This window comes from Haliotis rubra, unplaced genomic scaffold (assembly GCF_003918875.1).
Source record: "Haliotis rubra isolate DU_JTF1 unplaced genomic scaffold, ASM391887v1 Scf196, whole genome shotgun sequence".
NCBI classification, from domain to species: domain Eukaryota; kingdom Metazoa; phylum Mollusca; class Gastropoda; order Lepetellida; family Haliotidae; genus Haliotis; species Haliotis rubra.
Genome location: NW_025765958.1, coordinates 1,431,862 through 1,453,818, shown reverse-complemented (window position 1 = coordinate 1,453,818; position 21,957 = coordinate 1,431,862). Strand labels below are relative to the sequence as shown.

General features: G+C 39.3%; 1 protein-coding gene across 1 annotated transcript; it reads left to right on the top strand.

Moving 5' to 3' along the window:
- Window positions 1-5,310: 5,310 nt before the first annotated feature.
- Window positions 5,311-18,615, top strand: LOC124274916. Its single transcript, XM_046710284.1, has 2 exons — window positions 5,311-5,384; window positions 17,940-18,615. The coding sequence occupies exons 1-2, from the start codon at window positions 5,311-5,313 to the stop codon at window positions 18,613-18,615; spliced, it is 750 nt and encodes a 249-aa protein (XP_046566240.1).
- Window positions 18,616-21,957: the final 3,342 nt, after the last annotated feature.

Here is a 21,957-nt window from a genome sequence, read left to right as displayed (position 1 = left end):
CAAATTAAACATGTGCTGAACACATTATTGACATTACACATCCTGCCAAAAACGTTTTCTCGTGTTGTAATAGTCTGACATGAGGTGACAACACGTAATGTTCGAGCTCTCAATGATTCTTCCCCTGAGATACGAAAGAGCATTACAGGCCAGTAGTTAAGCAGAACCAGCCAAATATATTCAGTCCATTATTCAAATATGTAAGAGGTTTTAACTTGAATACACAAATACCAAAGATGTCGTGTTGATTGTCATAGAACTGGTAGCGTGGGTGAATCGTCTTAACCGTCGTGGCCTCTTCAGCTTTGTCAAGACACAGATGAAACAAATTTTAACTCATTACAATAAGACGACATGATAGAAAAGGAAAAGTCCACTTCCTGCCAACTTCAAGTCAATATCAGAAGCTTGTGAATGAGTCCACACGGACAAGTTATAAAATAGATAATATTTCTGTTACGCTGTAATACTGACACGAGTCAGGGTGTCACATAAGACCTGCAAATTAAAAAAATATATCGGGAGAATACATATCGAGAAGATATCGAAAAAAACTTTATTAGACGATGTGGTGAGAAGAATTGTGAAGAAAAATGTGAGCGTAAGAGCATTTGCGTGGGAATGAAACCTGCCGAGCTGAAAATAACATGCTGAAAAGAATTAGTGAGAGGTGTGAAGCCCACATGGTGGCAAGGAGAAAAGGTAAGGAGACCTTGGCGACATTTTGTGAAGACGTGGTGATAAGAAATGAACTGTGAAAAGAGAATATCACAATAACATACCGTTTCTGATAGTTATGCAGCAGATCTATAAGACATGTGGATTTAAATGTCAAAAGTCGGATACGCAATTAAGATCATGGACTATGAAGGATATATCCAATTTGAGATTGAATTATATAACGTATGGGACACAGTTCACCGAAATATGTGCAAGTCTTATCCACTTTTAAACAGGTAATAGTACAATCCCTTACACTGCTCTTCATATTTCCTTTGAAGAGTATTCCCTTATGCCTGCTTGACGTCTTCATGTAAGAGTTGAACGTTCCAAAATCACTCAGTCGTGTATTATGCGATCTCGAATTTGCCCACGTTTCCTTGTATCTAACTCTACTGGAGTTTACTAACTCATGCAAGAGTATCCAAATTACCCTTATAATTGGAACAATCAGACAACTCACCGACATTCTAGAAATGCCACTCATAACAGGCCACCCCTTCTCTATTTAGCAGTGTCCTTTAGCTCGACAAATCAGATCATACAGTGAAGCATATTTCAAGTCAACAGCACTGTGTTGAGATGATAGTTCAGAAAGGTTTTCACCTTTTATGAAAGAAAGGCGAGAGGGATCTTTGTGATGAAATTAAGAGTACATCGAGCTGGCAGCACGGCAAGGATGGTACTGATCAGGTACGATGCTGAGAACAGCAGCAATTACAGCCATCCTGTTTCATGATTATTTAGAAACTGGGGTTTCTGAGAATGGTAACACATAAAGTTAAAAGGTTAAGGACTATAGAACGAGAACACGTAGTTACGTATAGTCCTGTATAGAGTTGATCGCCTGCAACCACCTGGTCAACATTGTGTACAACAGATCCCCATATCAGTGCTCGGTATTTGGGTGGATTGCATGTCATGGTAACCGAAGGTGTGGCCCGTTGCTAATGATATCCGTCACTGGTTTGCCCGGTCAAGATTTGATGACTTATAGCCGATATAATAGGGCTAGGAGATTCCTTCTTAGAGTAATAATGATTTATATATATCATATCAGGCACTAAGTGAAATTTGTTATACTTTAGCAACGTCACAACTGCTATATGTAATGAAACCAGAAACAACAACATGATGACAGATGTGTGTTTGTAACCTTTTCTTTGTCTGTTGTTTAACGCCGCACTCAACAATATTCCAGATACAATGAATATGGCGGTGGTTTGTAAATAGTTGGATGATGAGATGGCTCTCTCATTAAATGCATAAACTGTACGACTCAGTAATCATTGTCACCATGTTTTCCTCAGTGGATTTTCTCTAAGTTTATAGCCACAAAGCAAGAGAATATTCAGTCACCGTTATATGCCGATACCAATGGGCATAAAGTACAAAATAACATTTAAACCTAACATTGGTGTGTGTGTGTTTGAAGAATTTGAAACTAGGTTCACACACTTACACGTTGATATTATCTGTGCCATCTGTGTGTAAAAACTCATGAAAGTTTGTAGTGGAATTGTCTTTCGCCGGATCAAATACCATATTTGTCTGCCTCAGACGGAAATATCAAATTGTATCACTAGTCTCTTTTCTTCTGATATCAATTTAAAAGTTAGAAGAATTCTGACTTTCCATAAATTTGATGTTGTGGTATTTACTGTCGATCAAAATAAAGTTCACACGTCTGGCTGAAATGTAAATGGAATATGCAATCTGATTAAGACTCACAGAAGTCTGTCGCTAACATCTTCAGTAACCCTGGCACGTAGACGGAATCGACCAACATGTCAACCAGCTCTGGAAATTGTCAAATTATTATTAATACCTATCCAAACTGCCATGTCCCCCGTTACATTCTGATATACACTTTAGATTAGTGTCTTCAAGTGTGGAAAAGTTCACAATAATGTCCTCGTCCATCAAGGTATTTCCTCAACACGACTATCTACCTGAGTTCATTTGATGTTGTCTTGCTCCCTTTTGTCATGCGTTATGTCATGACAACCTGCAATACCTGGTGACAAAAAACAGCTGAAATATTGATATCGTAAACTTGGTTGTCTGTTGTAATCGAATATGTCACAGAAAGCATAGCTGGAATATTGCTGAGTGTGACGTGAACAAACAAGCAAACACACAAACAAACAAACCGTGCAGAATAGTGGCACAGTCAGATAGACTTTATGTGCTACGCTTGTTTATTGTTCATGGTAACTGCACATTACACATTCTAAAAATTGGGGAAAGTCTATCAACAATTTATGCTATCCATCATGGACAGATATCCTATTGAAGCCTGCTGATGCTTCATTTGATCGAAAATATTTTGTTGAGCCTACAATTTTACAGGATCGACTGCAAGAACACACTTGTGCCATCGTGGACCTTGACCATTGCTATGTAGTCAACCACTTAAAAACTCGTGGGTTATCTATCTACAGAACTATTTATGTACACTCTTATCGTATAGTAGGAACGCTAAAGCAGCTTCTCCTGTGTTGAAGACTGTAAAAGCTGAAAGTTAAGTAATATTTTGGCACTGACTGAGATGTACTATTTTTGTACCAAACAAGACCATAGCTTCATTTGAGTATCTTGTATTCTGAAAATATACGTTCCTGCTCAAAACTCCCACTATGATTTGGATGTCTGTTATTCTTAGATAGTGGCCACAATTAATTTTGAGTAGAGTGTTAATAGGAAATTCTTCCAGTGTGTCAAGAATCTCCCGCTGAAAAAAATCCACATTGCGATAATACATTATTACTAATAGATACAAAATGAAGAATACGATTACTTTGACATCTCAGAATGTGACGCTCACACACGCAAAAGTGAGACAAATTACTATTTTTGGAAAAGGAAAAACAAAAAACCACCAAAAACCCAAACGGTTAGGGGTAAGAGGATTTCGATAAGAGGATATTGTGAGCGTCGGAGAAGCCATAGCATTAATAGGATCTACAGACAGATGTTTCATTTCAGTCTCAACCCAATTCATCACAAAAACCTTACCTTGAACATACGCACATGGGGAATAAGGAGCTACACTTCTGAAATGATTTCACATGTTTACAAACAAAACAGAACAAAAATGTATTGTCTCATTGTGCTGTTTTGTTTGGGGTATTGCAGTAAATGCATAAACATTGTTTTCAGACAAAATCAGCGTAGAATCAACTCTGGAGGCAGACACAGTGGATATGCTTAATATGAACTTCGATTGAATAAACGGCGGATGTCTCAAGAGCGCTGAATGATTTATCTCATCTCAAACAGGCAGCTACCAGCCTCATGATAATGTCGCACAACATGGCGGAAGACAAACAACATGACTAAATGATGAACGACGTCAGACTACACGAGAGACGACAGACGCCGTGACGTAAAATAGACACGATAGGCCACACTGTAATATAGATAGCAGTTCATACTACATGGCAAACAGGAGGTCATGGACAGGGCAGACGACAGGTCATACTAAAGGGCAGGCAACAGGGAATGACAAACTACAGATCGTTAACAGGGCAGAGAACAAGAGGTCACACTACATGGCAGACGGCAGGTCATGCTACATGGCAGACCCCAGATCATATTACCTGACAGACGACAGGTCACATTACATGACAGACGGAAGGTCATACTATATGACAGACAGAAGGTCACACTACATGGCAGACGGCAGGTCATACTACATGGCAGACGACAGGTCATTAACAGGGCCGACGACACGCCAAGCTACATGACAGGCGCCGTGCCATGAAATAGACAAGAGTACAGAGCATGTTATGGCCTATTCGACAGCAGGCAAACATCATACTCGTAGCAAACGAGTTTTCTGACTAGAGAAGACAGACAACTTGCCTGAGTACACAGAAAAACATGCTCCGTACAGGTGGATGCTTGACAACCAGCCAACTTACGCTCGTGCCACTATCAAAATTCATAGATCGCCAGTGAAGACCAGGGTGCCGTTGTACAAAGCGATCTTTGCGCTAAGGTGACCGTAACTCCCATACCTTAACATAGACTTACGGTAGTCTTAGCGCTATGGTTGTTATGTACAACGCTTAGTGTGCTGCCAATACTGCCCAGTTCCTGTCGAACCTTTTAGCACCTTTAGGAAAAATGGTAAATCCTTCACCAGTGATTCATCATCGTTTGATAACAGACTTAAGGGTTACCAAACTAGTGGCACCATGGTCAGTTATGACGTGGTAGACTTATTCACTAACATTCCCCTAGAAGAATCCCTAGCAATCCTGCCATTAGAGTCCTGTATAGACCAGATCGACACAAAACTATCCATCGACAGCATCATCAGCCTGTTTTGAAACATCCTTCTTTACACGGTAAGATCAGATATATCATCAGATTCATGGTCTACCCATGGGATCTCCACTCTCACCTCTCATAACTGAGATATTCATGACCAACTTTGAGGAAATTTCTCTGGCTACTTCACCATTCCAACCACTATGTTGGCACAGGAAGGTTGATGATACGTTCTTAATCCTAGACAACCATCATGACCCCAATGCACTTCTAGACCACCTGAACAATCAACACCCTAGAAGTAAGTGTACGATGGAAACAGAGCAGCAGAACAAACTCCCTTTCTTGGACATCGCCGTTGACAACTCCAACAACCAGCTCACCACGTCGGTTTATTGCAAACCTACCCACACAGACAAAAGTATTCATCACCACTCAAACCACCATCCCAAATCAAGAGAGCAATTGTTGCCACACTTGCGAGATGCGCGAAAACAATTTGCACCCCTGACCTACTGCAACAAGAAGTAGACCACCTGAAGACAACATTCATCACATACCATGGTTATCCTAAGAACCTTGTAGAAACCACTATAAAGAAAACAATACAAGATCACGGTCAGCGACCTCCAAAACCTGAACCATCTCCCGTATGTTGGGCCCATCAGCCACCGAGTCAGCAGACTTCCAAGGAAAACGGCCAGCATTGACACAACTTTCTTGTCTGGCAAAACCAATAAAACTTTGTTACATGCAAATGGTAAGGGCTGCAATCAGGCTATCTCTAACCCCAAAGGCCGTGTAAACTGTAATGTGTACATTGGTGAGATAGGCAGACCAGTAGCAACACGTGTGAAAGAACGAAACCTTCAGTCGACAAATCGGATCTGAAATATGCAGTTTCTCAGCACATTGAATAATCCTAATCATGAAATTGACTGGGAAACTGAAATCCTCGCAAAAAACATTAGTGACTGGCAGAAACGCAAGTTGATTAAAGCTATCCACATCAAACATACAAAACCAGCAATAAACAGGGATCAGGGTGTGTACCTCCCGAATGCAGGGTACATAAAACAATAGACAATATTCTACCTTCGTCACTGTTTCATAAACACACTGTACCCATGTATAAACTATAATTTCTATGTATACACTGTAATTACTTTACATTCTAAACATGTATAAATGTATAAATATTTGTACATTTCTAAATCAATCCAGTAATTTTAGAGTAAACAATATTTTATATATTCATAATAACATGTATTACTATTAGCCCTGTTATAATTAGCGTCGTCATAGCATTGTGACGTCATAAGCATGGTGACGTCCCGGTCACAGTTAGCTGTTTATTAGTTTTACCTGATGATGGGACCGGAACAGTCCCCGAAACGTTGTATCGAAGAATAAAAGAAGATGAAATCCAGAAAAGTCTTTTTGTTCACCATTACGACAAATCACGTGAAGTTGCTTGTCTCCGCAAAGCAAAATATAAGGCATACCTGACTACATGTCAGAACCGCATGTCAGACAGCATGGCAGTTTTAATAGCAGGTGATACGTCTGAGTCTTAGAATAGAATATGCCAGACAACACGCCAGACAGCACGTCAGAAACAACATTGGGGATGGCACGAGAAGCGAACTAACTCAGCTTGACTAATCGAAAGTGCCAGGTTGTCCTCCATCTAAACTAAAAGCATTTGCTGTGGCGAATAAGAATTATGTAGAAAACACTATTAAAATGTCCTTGGCAAAACAAACATGGTTTCCTGACTGAATTGGATTGTGTAAATGTGTAGAAACTACCACAGAACTCATTCCCAAAAGCCTGGTTCTGGGTCTGAGTTCTATTCTTGTTTAGACATAATTTGCCTGTTCATATGACTCACGACTTCGATTATTAGGTTATACTGATGTATTATAACTGATAAAATATAATAATGCTTTTGGCTCTCAAAATTTAATTTGAAGTAATTGTTTTCCTTTGCAAATGTTTCTCTAATTCTGTTAGCGTCGTGACCACAGTTCAAGGTAGACAAAGGTAGGCATTTCCCACAATTTCCTTTCTTTTCCGAGATACATTGTGGCCCGACAATAGAGGATCAACTGATATTCACTGCTCTTTCCTTCATTTACACAATGCACTTTTGTTCCGCTGCAAGTTACGGACGGAAAGATGAAAATATAATAGTGTTTGTGTTCGAATTGTGTTTGTAATATTCTGTAAGGATTAGATGGCAAACATTGATTTTGAACATTGACAGCATGCAGCGTGACTAATACGAAAACAACGGAGACTGGAGCAGTTTGTAAGTAGAGTCATCCCCTTTCTTAAAATAAGCCACCAATAATGAGATTTCGCCGATAAAAAGAGTGACACGAGACTACATGGAAGATGACATTACTTTCGGTATGGCAGATTACATGGACCGTTTCTCCTTAAGTAAATATGGATCATTAAATGAGAGATTGTCAGGTCATTATATTTGAAATGCTATATTTCGTTTCCTACCTCAGATCTTTGGGTTGCATGTGTGAGCAGCGTTTGTCACAGAACGCACCGGAAGCAGTCTCTGCAGGTCGCCATTGTGTTATGAAAAATGTGAAGTTAATGAATGCATATCCATCAACAATGACTGATATTCAACTCTGATAGCTATATATGACGTCCACAATCACAAGAAATCTTTGCTAAATGCAGGTAATAATTGTGTTAACGAACGTGTGTATGAACCACTTTCAGGGAATTACGTCTGACATGATTTTGGACACTGGCGTCTGGAATATAGAAAGGCCTTCGACTCATTTAACATACAACTGTTTGAGGTCATTTCTGAGGCCTTGAATGTTGATCATTATAAAAGCAGGGTGGCTGGTTATAATTGTTTCTCGACCTTTGGTTATCACCTATGCATCCGTGATGGATAATGGCAGACTACGGTACTTCACTTTCGTTCAGGTTTTCAAGGTTTTCAAGGAAAAAAGAATGCCGATCGAGTTTCTTTTTTTTTCACCTGAAACAGAGGTGGCATACTCCAAATTAAAGCACGCCATTTGCCCCAAGTCCAATGTATGTTCATGTTTTCTAAAACTCAGACATTCTCTTTTTTTGCACGTATTAACAATGACATTTCGTTTCAACTTCCAATTAGACTCTGACAAGAAAACATCATTTCGATTTTTTGTCACTCCACTCGTCTCTTCTCACGAATCCTCATCAGTAAAGTTAAATTACTGTAATCCACAAAACGGAAACCAGGAGTTTACACTACAGGGACTCCTCCAGGACAAATATAGGTGTTTGACGGGGTAAGGTATATTTAGGAACTGGTAGCGTGTTTAAGCCAGGCCAACCCTATTCGTGATAAGATCTTCACATCGGTTGTAGAGTGACTGAAAGGCACGCCAGCACACGCAATCCACTGGAACCTCTAACTTAAAAAGCTCGGAAATGACACCTTTAAATCGCAATCGACCTTCAGGCTTATCGAGCGCATGAGCACAGAACTGCTTATCTTTAGCAGGAGTTGAGTTTGTACATGTATCAATAACACCAGACAAACCCAATGTCCTATGTGCCCATTATACAACGGTTCTGCTCACCAGGTGCAGTAGTTTCTAACGAATTCTGACATTGTGCACACAGGATCAATACGTTTTGTCATGCAAAAGGTTTGTCGACTAAATGATCCTTATTCTTTGTCAAAGCATAATCTGTATAGAACTTAAAGGAAATAATGTTTCACAAAACAATGGCCCCGGAACTAATCTCCACTGATGGAGTTAACTATTTTCCTTTCTTTATATAATCCGTTGGCCTTAACCTTTTAAAGCCACCGGTTAAGGCGGAATGACAATGATGTCTGATCAGGCTGTATAAAAACGTAGATTATAGGGTTTAATAGTTGGGCTCATATAATTACTCCAGGGGAAACTCCACGAAACAGTTTATGTTCTGAAAACACATTCATGCTTACTTTGAATATGCTACCAGAATACATGAACGCAACAAACATATAATTTCAATAACTCATATCTGTCGTAAATCAAACGTTAAATAGCCATATACCTATAATTGTCTTGTTTCATGAAAGACAATACGTTGTAATAGCAGCATCATTTCGTGCTTGACGTTCATATTTTTTATCACGTTCATTACAGTGACAGCACTCAAACATTTCTCTTTAAGTGTAAGCTCAGATTGCACTGGGAATGCCATAATTATCTGTACCCAGGGAATGAATATTTCGACCTGGCAAATTGCTTCTAAGACAGCACATATGTTTTGTCGAACAGGCTTGGATTCGAACCCACATTCATTGATTCCTGAAACCCCTAATGTCCGCAACTCTGTACAGCGACATGCAACTCGTACATTGAAAGAAAGACCATATTGAAAGAAAACCCTAAAGTTTAAGTTACATTCATGTGTGTTGAGAGATCAGTTACACCCATCCCGTTGCAATGACCACATTGATATCTAGTTCATTTCACTAATCTCTCATGGCAGTATGTAATACAGTGACCTCCTTTTGTGTTTTCAGTCCAAACACCGTGTCAGAGAAAAAAGAAGAAAGATCGCTGTATCTGTAAACGAGGGAGACGAGCGCAAGTCGACACTTTCTACACCCTGAAGTGCTAATTATCATCTTTTCCAGTGGGGGTGGTGTAGCAAGAATAAGACTTTTTGTTAGCTCCCAACAAGAATGGGACACGTGGCTCACTGACGAGAGTCCACATTTATGGACTTTCACAATTCTGGACATGTTTGAGTTCACTGACTTGTGAAATGGACCTGTGTTATCGTCATTGCTGCTGCCAGGTATTTCATGAGCGGGCGCTCTAACCGGCGGTAGGATTGCTTGGTAGAATATCTACATTAGGAACAAATTGTATTCTTTCATGTATAATATATTTTTAATAAATACAAATGCCGGGCAAGGAACAAGCAACAACCCATGCCTTCAGAACATGTTGTCACACAGGGCTGCACATTGTCACATACTGTCACACAGTCGTAAGGTGACCTACCTTCAGTTGCTGGTGATCTATGCATTATAGTATAAGTTTTAAATTACGTGTTAGTTTTATATCTCTATCTGTGATACCCTTCTAGTTTTACTGTTCATCGTCAACAGGTTTTTAATCTCTAATTGTATTGATCGTTAATGTAATGATTAATTGTTATCGTCATATTGCCGATGTGACGATAAATATTAACTCACTCACCCACTACTGTCAGACAGTGTCAGACAGTGTCACACAGTGTCACACATTGTAACCACTAATGTTAATCAGTTGACAAACATAAAATCTTACCAGCCCGGGAAACTAACGGAGGCAAAGAATAATTATATTCTTTAATCCGAATCTATTTATTACTCAGAACGCAAACATGTTGAATAAAATAAGTACTGTTATATTAAATTAAATATGTACTTTGATATGTTCCATCACTGTTTCATCTTCACTATTTTCACATGAGTGTGCTAATCATCACCACTGTTTACATCTTCTATGCATCTTCTATTACACCTGCTTATATGACTGAACGACGTCTTCAACCTTATTGCTGATAACTTGATGCATTCTGAACACAATGTTGCAGACGTAACAGACAACGCATCCGTCTCCTTGTATTGATGGTTCGATCTGGTGATCTGTAGGTACGTGCTCGCAACGCCAACATGTTGAATGAAATAAGTAATTTGTTATGCTAAATACAATATGTCCTTTGATATGTTCCATCACTGTTTCATAGTGACTATGTGCACATGACCATGCTAATTATCACTACAGTTTACATGTTCTATGTATTGCTGAGGACCTATCTTACACCTGCTGATATGAGGTTCAGCCACATCTTCAGCCTCACTGACTTGCAGTCGTATGAGACAATACAACCGCCTCCATGGTGTAGTGGATAGAGCAGCTGCCCGCAGAACGGAAAGTCGGTGGTTCGATCTGTTGGTCGTGATGTACCCGAATACGTGAAAGATGGTACTTGTATTGTCAGGCATTGTGGGGATTAAACAAGGTCTGGGTATCTTGGAGTCAGTATCCCCGTTAGTCTGCTACATGCTGTGTCAGTGGGCTAACGCCAGTAAGTTTCCGTAATCTATTCCTCATCACTTGAAAAATAATCACTAAATATCGCAAAGATAAGCTAACGTATAGTTTATCTAAACAGATTCAATTGTAAAAACTGTATCAAAGGAACACTTTATTATCAGTGATGACAGCTGGTTTGGGGCGAAACATCTCGAGGATATTCTTCTGTATTGGTAGTGTTCGCCACACACAATAAAGTCTTCTCACCTGAGAAAACATTTGATATCAAATCAGCAATTTCCAACATTTGTAAAGAATTTAAGTGGGAATTGAACTTTTGATAAGGGACATAACATGCTACTACCTTTGCTGACAACAGAAATATACATCCTGGCAATTTATCTGTCATGTTTCTGCTGCTGCTGAACATCTGACTCAGATAATTACCGCTCTGACATAGAATTGGACGTGTAAACTAAAAATATAGTCGACTAGATAACAGCATAAGAATAAACATCTGGCTTAAACGAGGTTTCAGGTGGTGGTTCTTGCGTTGTTTATCGAATTAATTATTCTTGATATCCACCGACTTCGGTATCACAGGTTAACGTAAAATATGTAGCTCTGTAACCCACGGCACCACTAACGCATCCTTGTTGATGCTCTTGGACAGCTTACAACATTCAATGTACCTCCGTTTTTCAGGGAAAAGTTATAAATACCAAACCATGCGCGTCTTGTGTCTTGTTGATTAATACTGTTCACGTGATTTGTGAGTTGACCCGACGAAGGTCGCAATCCGGCTTGAAATAGTTGAAACACTAAAAAATATGGTGATTTCTGATTGGCGTTGGTAAGTAACACGCAGCTGTTTGAAATCCTAAAAATTGCTGAAAGTTCATCAGACATTTATCTCATGACGCCTCGATCTGGGAAAGTGAAGTTTGCTAAATTGGTGACATTTGAAATTGTACATTGTAGATTTTCCACTTGAGACTGTGTGCATCAAGATCAGTGACTTAATCAATTTAGTTTCTGCCCCATGTCATTAGTTCCTTTGGAAGAGAAACGTGCTGCAGTCACTAGTTAATTCAGTGAAAAGCTAATTTGCACCATTTCAAAGGGAGCTGTGTTGAAAATATATCAATTTCCTCGATTATAGTCCGCAGGGGGTCGTCTTTGTGTGTATTCTGAAAAAACAGGAACTGAGTGATTGTAAAAAAACAACCTTGCATTGCCGATATCAACACAAGATGACACTGATTCAAATGTGGTTTCCGGTTAGACGTGCAGACCTACTCTTGGCTGACTTTATCTGTGCAAATTATCCCCTTATAGGACTTTTTAAAGGGCTTTCCTCTCAAACGTACAGCTGATATGTCCTAATGCCAATGTACTATGTAAAGCTGTGTTGAACCAGTCTCAGTCAGCCACAGCAATCTGATGTGTAGACGGGACCACATTAAGATAAATATTTTTTATCGGTGAACTACAAAGCCAATAAAGAATAAGTGGCAACATGAGTAATGCAGACTAATTAGACGATCATATTAACAATAGCATTTCAATATACATACTCGTACATGTAATTGTAAGAATCATTGGTAAAAGACAAAAAGATTACCTCTTCAGGTGAACATTCAGAAGTCTACTTAGTGAAAAGAGCAGTGAAAATGTTAAATATTTGTTTGAATGAATTCATCTCCCACTGATTTTCGACCACTTCGTTTTGGCTTGAAATGGTCATGTTGAAAGAAATGGTGTATTTTACCATGGACAATTTGACATTTGAATATCACTATCCTTGACAGTAGTCATGTATTTCATTCAGAATACCCTAAGATCAAATCTCTTGAACAACGACGGTGAATCGTTAACTAATGTATCGGGCGTCTGTTTCCACTGACAACATGCTCCTGTGTTCATGCAGTCGACTATTGGGCTACGTAACGTGCAATTTATCTTAAACCTTTGTACATTATGCTTGTATGGTTGAAACGCCACAGAATGTCAGTTATCAGTGGCCACCAAGGCAGCATCTCAAGGGACGAAGGCGGTGAAAGCTAAAAGTGCAGTAATAAGTTAACACTGACTGGGATTTGCTTTTTTTGTACAAAACACCATGATATGGCTGTCTATTAAAATCTCACCTCTTTTATTCTCAAAATATAAGTTTATGCTTCAAACTCCCAAAATCGTTCGGATATAAATTATTTTTAGATAATGGCTTCGAATAAATTCTTTTAGTGTGTTAAGGATTTCATGCTGAGAATATTTCACAATTTGATCAAGCAAATTCACTCATAGATCAAACAACGAAAAGGATTAGTGAACGGTTACTTTCAAATGCCTGAAAGCATACGGTACAAGTGAAATAAAGTATTAATCCCCCGATTATTACGAAACGAAACTATTCTAAAGCATGACTTAATAATAGAAGGTAATTTCAAGATACTTGATGCATCAAAATCAATTTTATTATGGCCATAGGTTTTCAAAAGAATATTGTCAGTAACAGAACAGCAGAGGTTCGAGGCATCTCCTACATTGTAGCTGTGCTGTTTAGTTGGGCATATTGCCAAAACTTCAAAATGATCAGTTTGTTTATTATAATGGAGATTAAATGTAGAAATTCTATTTTCGAGGCAGATGCAGCTGAGTTTTGACATTGACAAACTTGCTGCCGTCTCAACAGCGACAAATAAAACGCATCCAAACAGCATAGTCACCATAGTCAACTTTTGAGAAAACGGTGTGACGGCTATGGCAGAATACATCACGCAGCATGTTAGATATAACAGCAGACTACGCTCCACTCTCTACACGCAGAGTATATAACAGATTAAATTGCAAACGTTATAGTGAACTTTGTTGTCGACGATTTCAAAGTTAGTGAGTAGTGAGTGAGTGAATTAATATTTATCGTCAAATCGGCAATATTTCGGCCATATCGTGACGGGAATAATTAATTATCATTAAAGATCAATATAATTAGAAGTTAAAAAACTCTTTACGAGGAACAGTAAAGCTATATATCATATATAGACATATGAAATTAGCCTGTAGCTAAAAAAACGTATACTATAATGCAAGACAATACAATAGATCACCAACAACTGAAGGCAGATCACCTTACTAGAGACCACCGAGAATGAGACATATATATGCTAAAGAACTCTTTTATGAATCCCTAGACTTTGACAGTATCAAGAGGATTTCCTGATATTAACTTGACTGGAATATATAAATGTGCAGAAACAACAGCACCTCACTTCTGCCAAGATTAGTTTAAAAATCCTGGGTTCAAGAATATTCATGAGTTTCTCATTTCATAGAAAAAGGCTCGGAAAAAGTCACCGCACACAGGTTTGTCTCATCTCCGACAAGAATGGTTATTTAATAATGCCTTGAACGTCTTTATGATATTACGATGTTTAGTTCACATAGATATTTTGTCAACACGTACAGAAGGAACCACAAATACAAAATACATCAATGTATTTGTTCTATTGGTTACTGTATTTATCCTTGTTTGATGCTTTACCTTCACTAATGTAAATTTTCAATAAAAATATGTGAGCTTCCACAAGTTTCTGAATCAGCAAACGTTTGCTTTAAAACCAGGTTCAGTCAGGGAGAGCAGAGCTGCCAGGAGAGTATTTATATTATCGTGAAGTTCACAAGCATCTATTTCTGACCACGTCCGTAAACAAGCCTGTCCACACATTGTCACACACTGTCACACATTGTAACCACACATTTTATCATCTCTTATCATTAAATTTTAGATGCCCCGGAGGTAAAGAATAGTTTTTTCCAGTCCTGGTTGAATTAAAATATATTTAGGTTTCGGAACACAAACAGGTGAAATAATACACTTAGTGATGAATGTGAGTGAGTATTGTTTTACGTCGCTTTTACCAATAGTCCACCAACATAATCATAACAACACAATACTTAGATACTAGCCACAAACATACCTTAAGGAGAGTGTTATGGAGGATCTGAGGAAGACCACATGTTGATGAACGATTACTTTGAGAAGAGACGACTTGATATACATGGCAGACGATGCGATATTCTACATGTCAATGCAACTAAACATTCCACACGATGATGATAGCCTAGTGGTGAAAGCATCCGCCCGTCACATTGAAGTCCCAGGTTTGATTCCACGCATTCGAACAATGTGTAAAGCCCATTTCTGGTATTCCCCGTCGTAATATTGCTCGAATATTGCTAATGAGGGCGAAAAACTCAATCACCCATGGTGGGCCGCGGGTCCTTGATAGTAATTGTTCCTATTCTGCAGTTTCCGTCAACATTTATTGATAAATCATTGACATCATGACGTTTGTCATGACACATGTTCTAGTGAATTTAGAAGACACTGAAACAACACACGATATATAATAGATATGTATTTTAAAAATATATTTGAGCACTCACCAGGTTGTAATCTAATATTGTGAGCCAAGGGCCTGGTAGGCATAAATCATTACTATTCATTATGATTTGTGTTGCTTATGGTCCAACATTGAGACTCATGTGATGCTTTACATTCACCAACTTTTCACAAGATGTATGAACAGGCGTGCGATACCAGTGAGTTCGAATCCCGCCTCTTGGCAGCATTATACACGTACTCTTGGATTAGACTAAAAGCAATACGCGGGCTTTTCTCTCACATCAGGAGTTGATGCTCCCTAACACCAACATACCTTTCAACACAACGTTTAATCAAACTCAGTCAGCTGGCCATTACCATCAGGCATTCGATGATAAACACGGGCCACTGCCATGGATAAATAACTCTATGATTGTCTCGGCTCCCGTTTCTGAAAGGATTAACGTTCCACTTGAGTAATATTTGTAGTCGACTCGTGCAAACCAAACTTCATTAAACACTGGATGCCCACTCATAAAATACATTCCGAATGAGAATTATATCCTACATGGAGAGATCAAATTTAGATAAGAAGTTCGTTAATGTAACAAAAATATTACATTTTGAGGTTTTACAACCTTTAGTTCAATCAACCATTTTCATTGATCTTGCATTTTAAACCAAATGAAGTTAGCATTTTAATGGAACATCCAGAAGCATCGAAGCTTTTATCCAAATTAAACATGTGCTAACACATTATTGACATTACACATCCTGCCTAAAATGATTTCTCGTGTTGCAATAGTCTGACATGAGGTGGCAACACGTAATGTTCGAGTGCTGAATGACTCTTCCTCTGAGATACAAAAGAACATAATATCCCTTCAGTGTTCATACAGTCAGCAAAATATATCCGGTCGAGTATTCAAAGTTGTAAGAGGTTTTTACTTTAATACATTACAACACAAATGATCTTCGTGTTGATTGTGACAGCAGTGGTAGTGTGGGTGAATCATACTATCTTCTGTGGTCTCTTCAGTTTGGTCAAAAGGCAGACGAACCATTGCTTAACGCCTTACAATAAAACGACATGGTAGAGAAAGACCGATCCATTTCCTGTCCAATACAGGTCGATACCAGAAGCTTGTAAATGGGATAACTAGGCCACACAGGCATATAAAGTAATAGATAATATTTCTGTTGCACTGTAATACTGAGAGGAGGCAGTGAGTCACATTGTGATATAAACACAATATGGGTCTGCTAATAAGAAGATCGGAAGAAGACATATCGAGAAGATTCGGGAAGAAGGCTTATAAGACCATGTGGTGACAAGAAGTGTGCAGAAAACAGTGAGCGTAACAGCATTTTTGTGGCTATGGAACGTGATGAGCTGAAGATAATGTGCTGAAAAGATTTAGTGAGAGGTGTTAAGCCGACATGGTGGCAAGAAGATAACAAACGGATATGTGATGCTGTGACGAGAATATCAGAATAGCATACCGGTCCTGAAAGTTCACCAAATAATGGGCCAATCTTAAATTTTCAATGTTATTTTGGATAATCCTATTCTGCAAGTAGTAATATCCCTAACACTGCACTCCATATTCCCTTTGAGGTGCATTCTTGCACACCTGCCTGACGTCTTCATGTAAGAGTTGAACATTCCCAAATCACCCAATCGTGTTTCACATGATCTGAAAATTGCCCATCTTACCCTGTATCTAAATCCAGATGCACTTTACTAATTTCTGCAAGCTTATCCAAATTACCCTTATAATTGGAATAATTACCCCTCTCGTTTTTGCAGTGTCGTTTAGGGCACTAACCTGGATCATACAGTGAAGCGTATTCCAAGTGAACACCATCTTCTGTGATGGCATGATGGTCCAGGATGGTTTTTGCTTTTGTCGAAAAGGATCAAGGATGATAAGAGTACATCGAGCCGGCGGCAAAACAAGGGGATCATTGTGATTAAGTACGATGCCGAGGACAACGGTAACCACAGCTATCATATTTCATGATTTAGAAATGTGGTGGCACATTAAACTAACATGTTAGGAAAGCAAGAAAACGAACATCATAATCATTGTTATAAGGATTTTTACTTAGGTTCTCTTGGGATTCCTTTATGGAGTTGATCACCTTCAACCTTTGCACGTCAACATTGTGTACAACAGATCCAATATTAAGGCTAATTAATTTGGTGGATTGCATGCCATCGTAACCGAAGGGGTGGCTCATGATATGGGTGACTAGTTTGTCTGGTGCAAATTTGATGACTTAGTCCTTCCTTCATAGAGTAGGTATATAATAATGATTTACATATACATAGGTCGATATATCTATGATTACTCCAGCCAAGATCACAACTGCACCACTGTTGAACACGCAAAAGATGTTATGGAGAGCTGTATCGCTAACATCAAGATATGGATGACAAACAACTTTCTGAAACTCAACGACGACAAATCTGAGTTCATGATCATTTGAACTAGGCAGCAGCTTCGCAAAATAGGCGAGTGTAGTCTCACAGTTGGAGATCAGTCTATCTGCCCTGTGCCCCAGGTGAAGAATCTTGGTGTTGTTTTCCGTTCTTCAATGTCACCAGAATCACAAGCCCTAACAGCAGCAAGATCAGCAACCTTTCATCTCCGCCGAATAGGAAAAATCCGCCGCTATTTGGACATTGACACAACCAAACTTTTAGTACAGTCATACGTCATTTCACGCCTAGACTACTGTAACTCCCTCGTGTCAGGAGCAGCAGCAATCCAACATCTCCAGTTTGTACAAAACAGAGCTGCCAGGATCATAACCAGGACAAAATGTCAGGAACACATCACCCCTGTGCTGAGGTCGTTGCACTGGCTCCCAGTAAAGAGGAGAATACAGTACAAAATAATTTGCATCACCTACTCAACCCTCTATGACATCAATTCACCAGCTTACCTCAAAGACATCATCGAAATCTATCGTCCAACTCGTGTCTTGAGGTCTGAGAAAAGAGGCAGCCTGAAAATGCCAGCTACAAAAACATCCATGGGAGACAGAGCTTTCAGTGCTGCTGCACCAGCTTTGTGGAACTCTCTGCCAGTTGAACTGAGATCAGTATCTTCCCTGGAAGCATTTAGGAGCCAACTAAAAACTCATCTCTTTCTAGCTACCTACTAGTTTCTCCACTTTCTCTGCGCAGCGCCACTGAGCAGCACTGGTTGGACATTAGGCGCTTAAACAAATGCATTATTATTATTATTATTATTATTATTATTATTATTATTATTATTGCCGAGTCGGATCGGTGAGACCAGTAACGATCTAGGGCATGATTATATACATGTGATTTTGCAACATGAAAATGCTAATTCAGTTGGTTTGAAGGTCACATATCAGACAGTTCTTTCATAAACTACTGAAAATATGCGACTCAGTAATCATTGACACCATGCTTAAAATATAATGTAGCCATGTAATTATAGCATTTGATTACTATCAGTGGCATAAATAATCAAAACCTAATTTCACACCCTTACACGTCGATAGTATCAACTGAAAGATGCACATCCTTTGAACACATGGCATCTGTGTGTAAAAACAACTCAATAATGTGTAGAGAAATTGTCATTTGCCGAATGAAATATCCTCTTTGTCTGACTCAGACGGAAATATCAATCTGTATCACTGGTCTCTTTACTTCTTCATGCCGATATAAGGTTAGAAGAATTCTTACTTTCCATTAACTTGATGTTGTGGTATTTTCTGTGGATCGTTATAAAGTTAATGCGTCATATTAAGTTGACATATTACGATAACTCACGTAGACGGAATCGACCGATATGTGAACCTGCTCTGACATTTGTCAAATTGTATGCGAGAGTTTGAATATTAATATCTGTCAAAACTGTAATGTCACCAGTTACATTCTGACATACACTTTAGATGGGTGTCTTCAAATGTGGAATATTGCTCAGATGAATACTTTCTTCGTACATCAAGGAATTCAGCATTTCGAATTTGTCACATACCACATAGCTGTAATATTGGTAAGTGCGACGTGAATACACAAACAAACTGTGTTTCTCTGTGTTTATCTGATTATATGATAGGTATTGTCATCCATTGATTGTGATTTATATACATACTCGTATGCTTACGATAGTTTCGGAATCATACCCCTGATGTTGCTTTTGCCATAGATATATTGTGAATATCGAAAAGGTGTCCTTTAACACGTTTACTCTAATGCATGTTAGACAGTTTATTTGATGTTCTGTGTTAGTTTGATGTTGTGTGTAACTAGAACAATGTGAGTAACTTGGCCTCTGTGTGTCATTTGTTGTGTGAAACAAGAACAATGTGCGTAACTTGGCCTCTGTGTGTCATGTTGTGTGTAACAAGAACAATGTGCGTAACTTGGCCTCTGTATGTCATGTTGTGTGTAACTAGAACAATGTGCGTAACTTGGCCTCTGTGTGTCATGTTGTGTGTAACTAGAACAATGTGCGTAACTTGGCCTCTGTGTGTCATGTTGTGTGTAACTAGAACAATGTGCGTAACTTGGCCTCTGTGTGTCATGTTGTGTGTAACTAGACCAGTGTGCGTAACTTGGCCCCTGTGTGTCAAGTTGTGTGATTTTGTGATCTGGTAGCACATGCAGGAATTACAGGCCCGGTACTCCAGTGCATAATAGTGATACAGCCAGACAGGCATTATGTGATACTCTTGTTTATTGTTCAGGGCAACTGCACTTTACACATTCATTGGACAAATATTTCCTTGATGCCACCTGACACCTCTTTCATCTGAAACGATTGTGTTGAGCCTGCAGGATCGACTGCAAGAAAATGTTTTGTTTCATCGTCCGCCTTTACCATCGCTGTCCATGCAGTCATCCACTTAAGGACTCTTAGGCTGTCGATCCATGTACAGTACTTTCTGTGTACATTCTCATCGTATGTTTAGAATGCCACAACAGCTTCTTCTGTGTCGAGGCTGTGGAGGCTGAAAGTTGAGTAATATGTTGGCACTGACTGGGATGTACTATTGTACCAAACAAGACCATAGGCTCATTTGAAAATCTTTCATTATGAAAACATACCTTTATTCTCGAAACTCCCGAAACATCCACAATTCAGATGTCTGTTACTCTTAGATAATGGCCAGGAATTAATTTAGAAGAAAGTGTTGATTGGAAATTCTTACTGTGTGTGGCAAATTGCTACACTTTTCAGAGTTTTCAAAATAGAAAGCATTCTTGAACCACACTGTGTGTTGTTTTCTCCATATTTTATATCAAGTGAACATTATCATTATGTTTTCGATACGAGGATATTGTGAGCGCCAGGGAAGCCATATCATTAATCTAGGATATACAAACGGACAGATGTTTCATTTCACCCAATACATTTCAAAAACGTTACCTTAAACATACGCACATGGGGAATAAGGATATACATTTCTGAAATTTATTCACGTGCTTACAAACAAAACAGAACAAACTGTTTTATTGGGGATATTGCAAAAAAATCAAAAGGATTGTTTTTCAGACAAACGTCAGAATCACCTGGGAAGGCAGACACAGTGGATATGCTCTAATAATACGAATTTCGATTTCATAAACGGCGGATGTTCCAAGAGCGCTGAATGAAATATCTTATCTCAAACACGCAGCTACCAACTTCATGACAATGTCGCACAACATGGCAGATGACGAACATGACTAAATGAAGAACGACGTGCAGACTGCGCGATATACCACTCTACATGACAGACACAAGGTCACACTACATGGCAGACGCCAGGTCACATTATATGACAGACGGCAGGTCACACTACATGGCAGACGCCAGGTCACACTACATGACAGACTACTACATGACAGACGACAGGTCACACTACATGGCAGACGACAGGTCACACTACATGGCAGACGACAGGTCATACTGCATGACAGACCGCAGGTCACACTACATAGCAGACGACAGGTCACATTACATGACAGACGACAGGTCACATTACATGACAGACGGCAGGTCATACTACATGACAGACCGCAGGTCACACTACATAGCAGACGACAGGTCACATTACATGACAGACGACAGGTCACACTACATGACAGACGACAGGTCACACTACATGGCAGACGACAGGTCACAGTACATGACAGACACAAGGTCACACTACATGACAGACGACAGGTCACACTACATGACAGACGACAGGTCACATTAGATGACAGACGACAAGTCACACTACATGACAGACGACAGGTCATACTACATGGCAGACGACAGGTCACATTAGATGACAGACCAGTTCACATTACATGGCAGACGCCAGGTCACAGTACATGACAGACGACAGGTCACACTACATGGCAGACGCCAGGTCACACTACATGACAGACGACAGGTCACACTACATGACAGACGACAGGTCACACTACATGACAGACGACAGGTCACACTACATGACAGACGACAGGTCATGCTACATGACAGTTGGCAGGTCGTT

Coding starts and splice junctions, on each gene's coding strand:
- LOC124274916 (XM_046710284.1), top strand. CDS start 5,311: ATGGAAACAGAGCAGCAGAACAAACTCCCTTTCTTGGACATCGCCGTT. Junction 5,385..17,939: donor TCCAACAACCAGCTCACCAC/GTCGGTTTATTG, acceptor CATTTGAACTAG/GCAGCAGCTTCGCAAAATAG.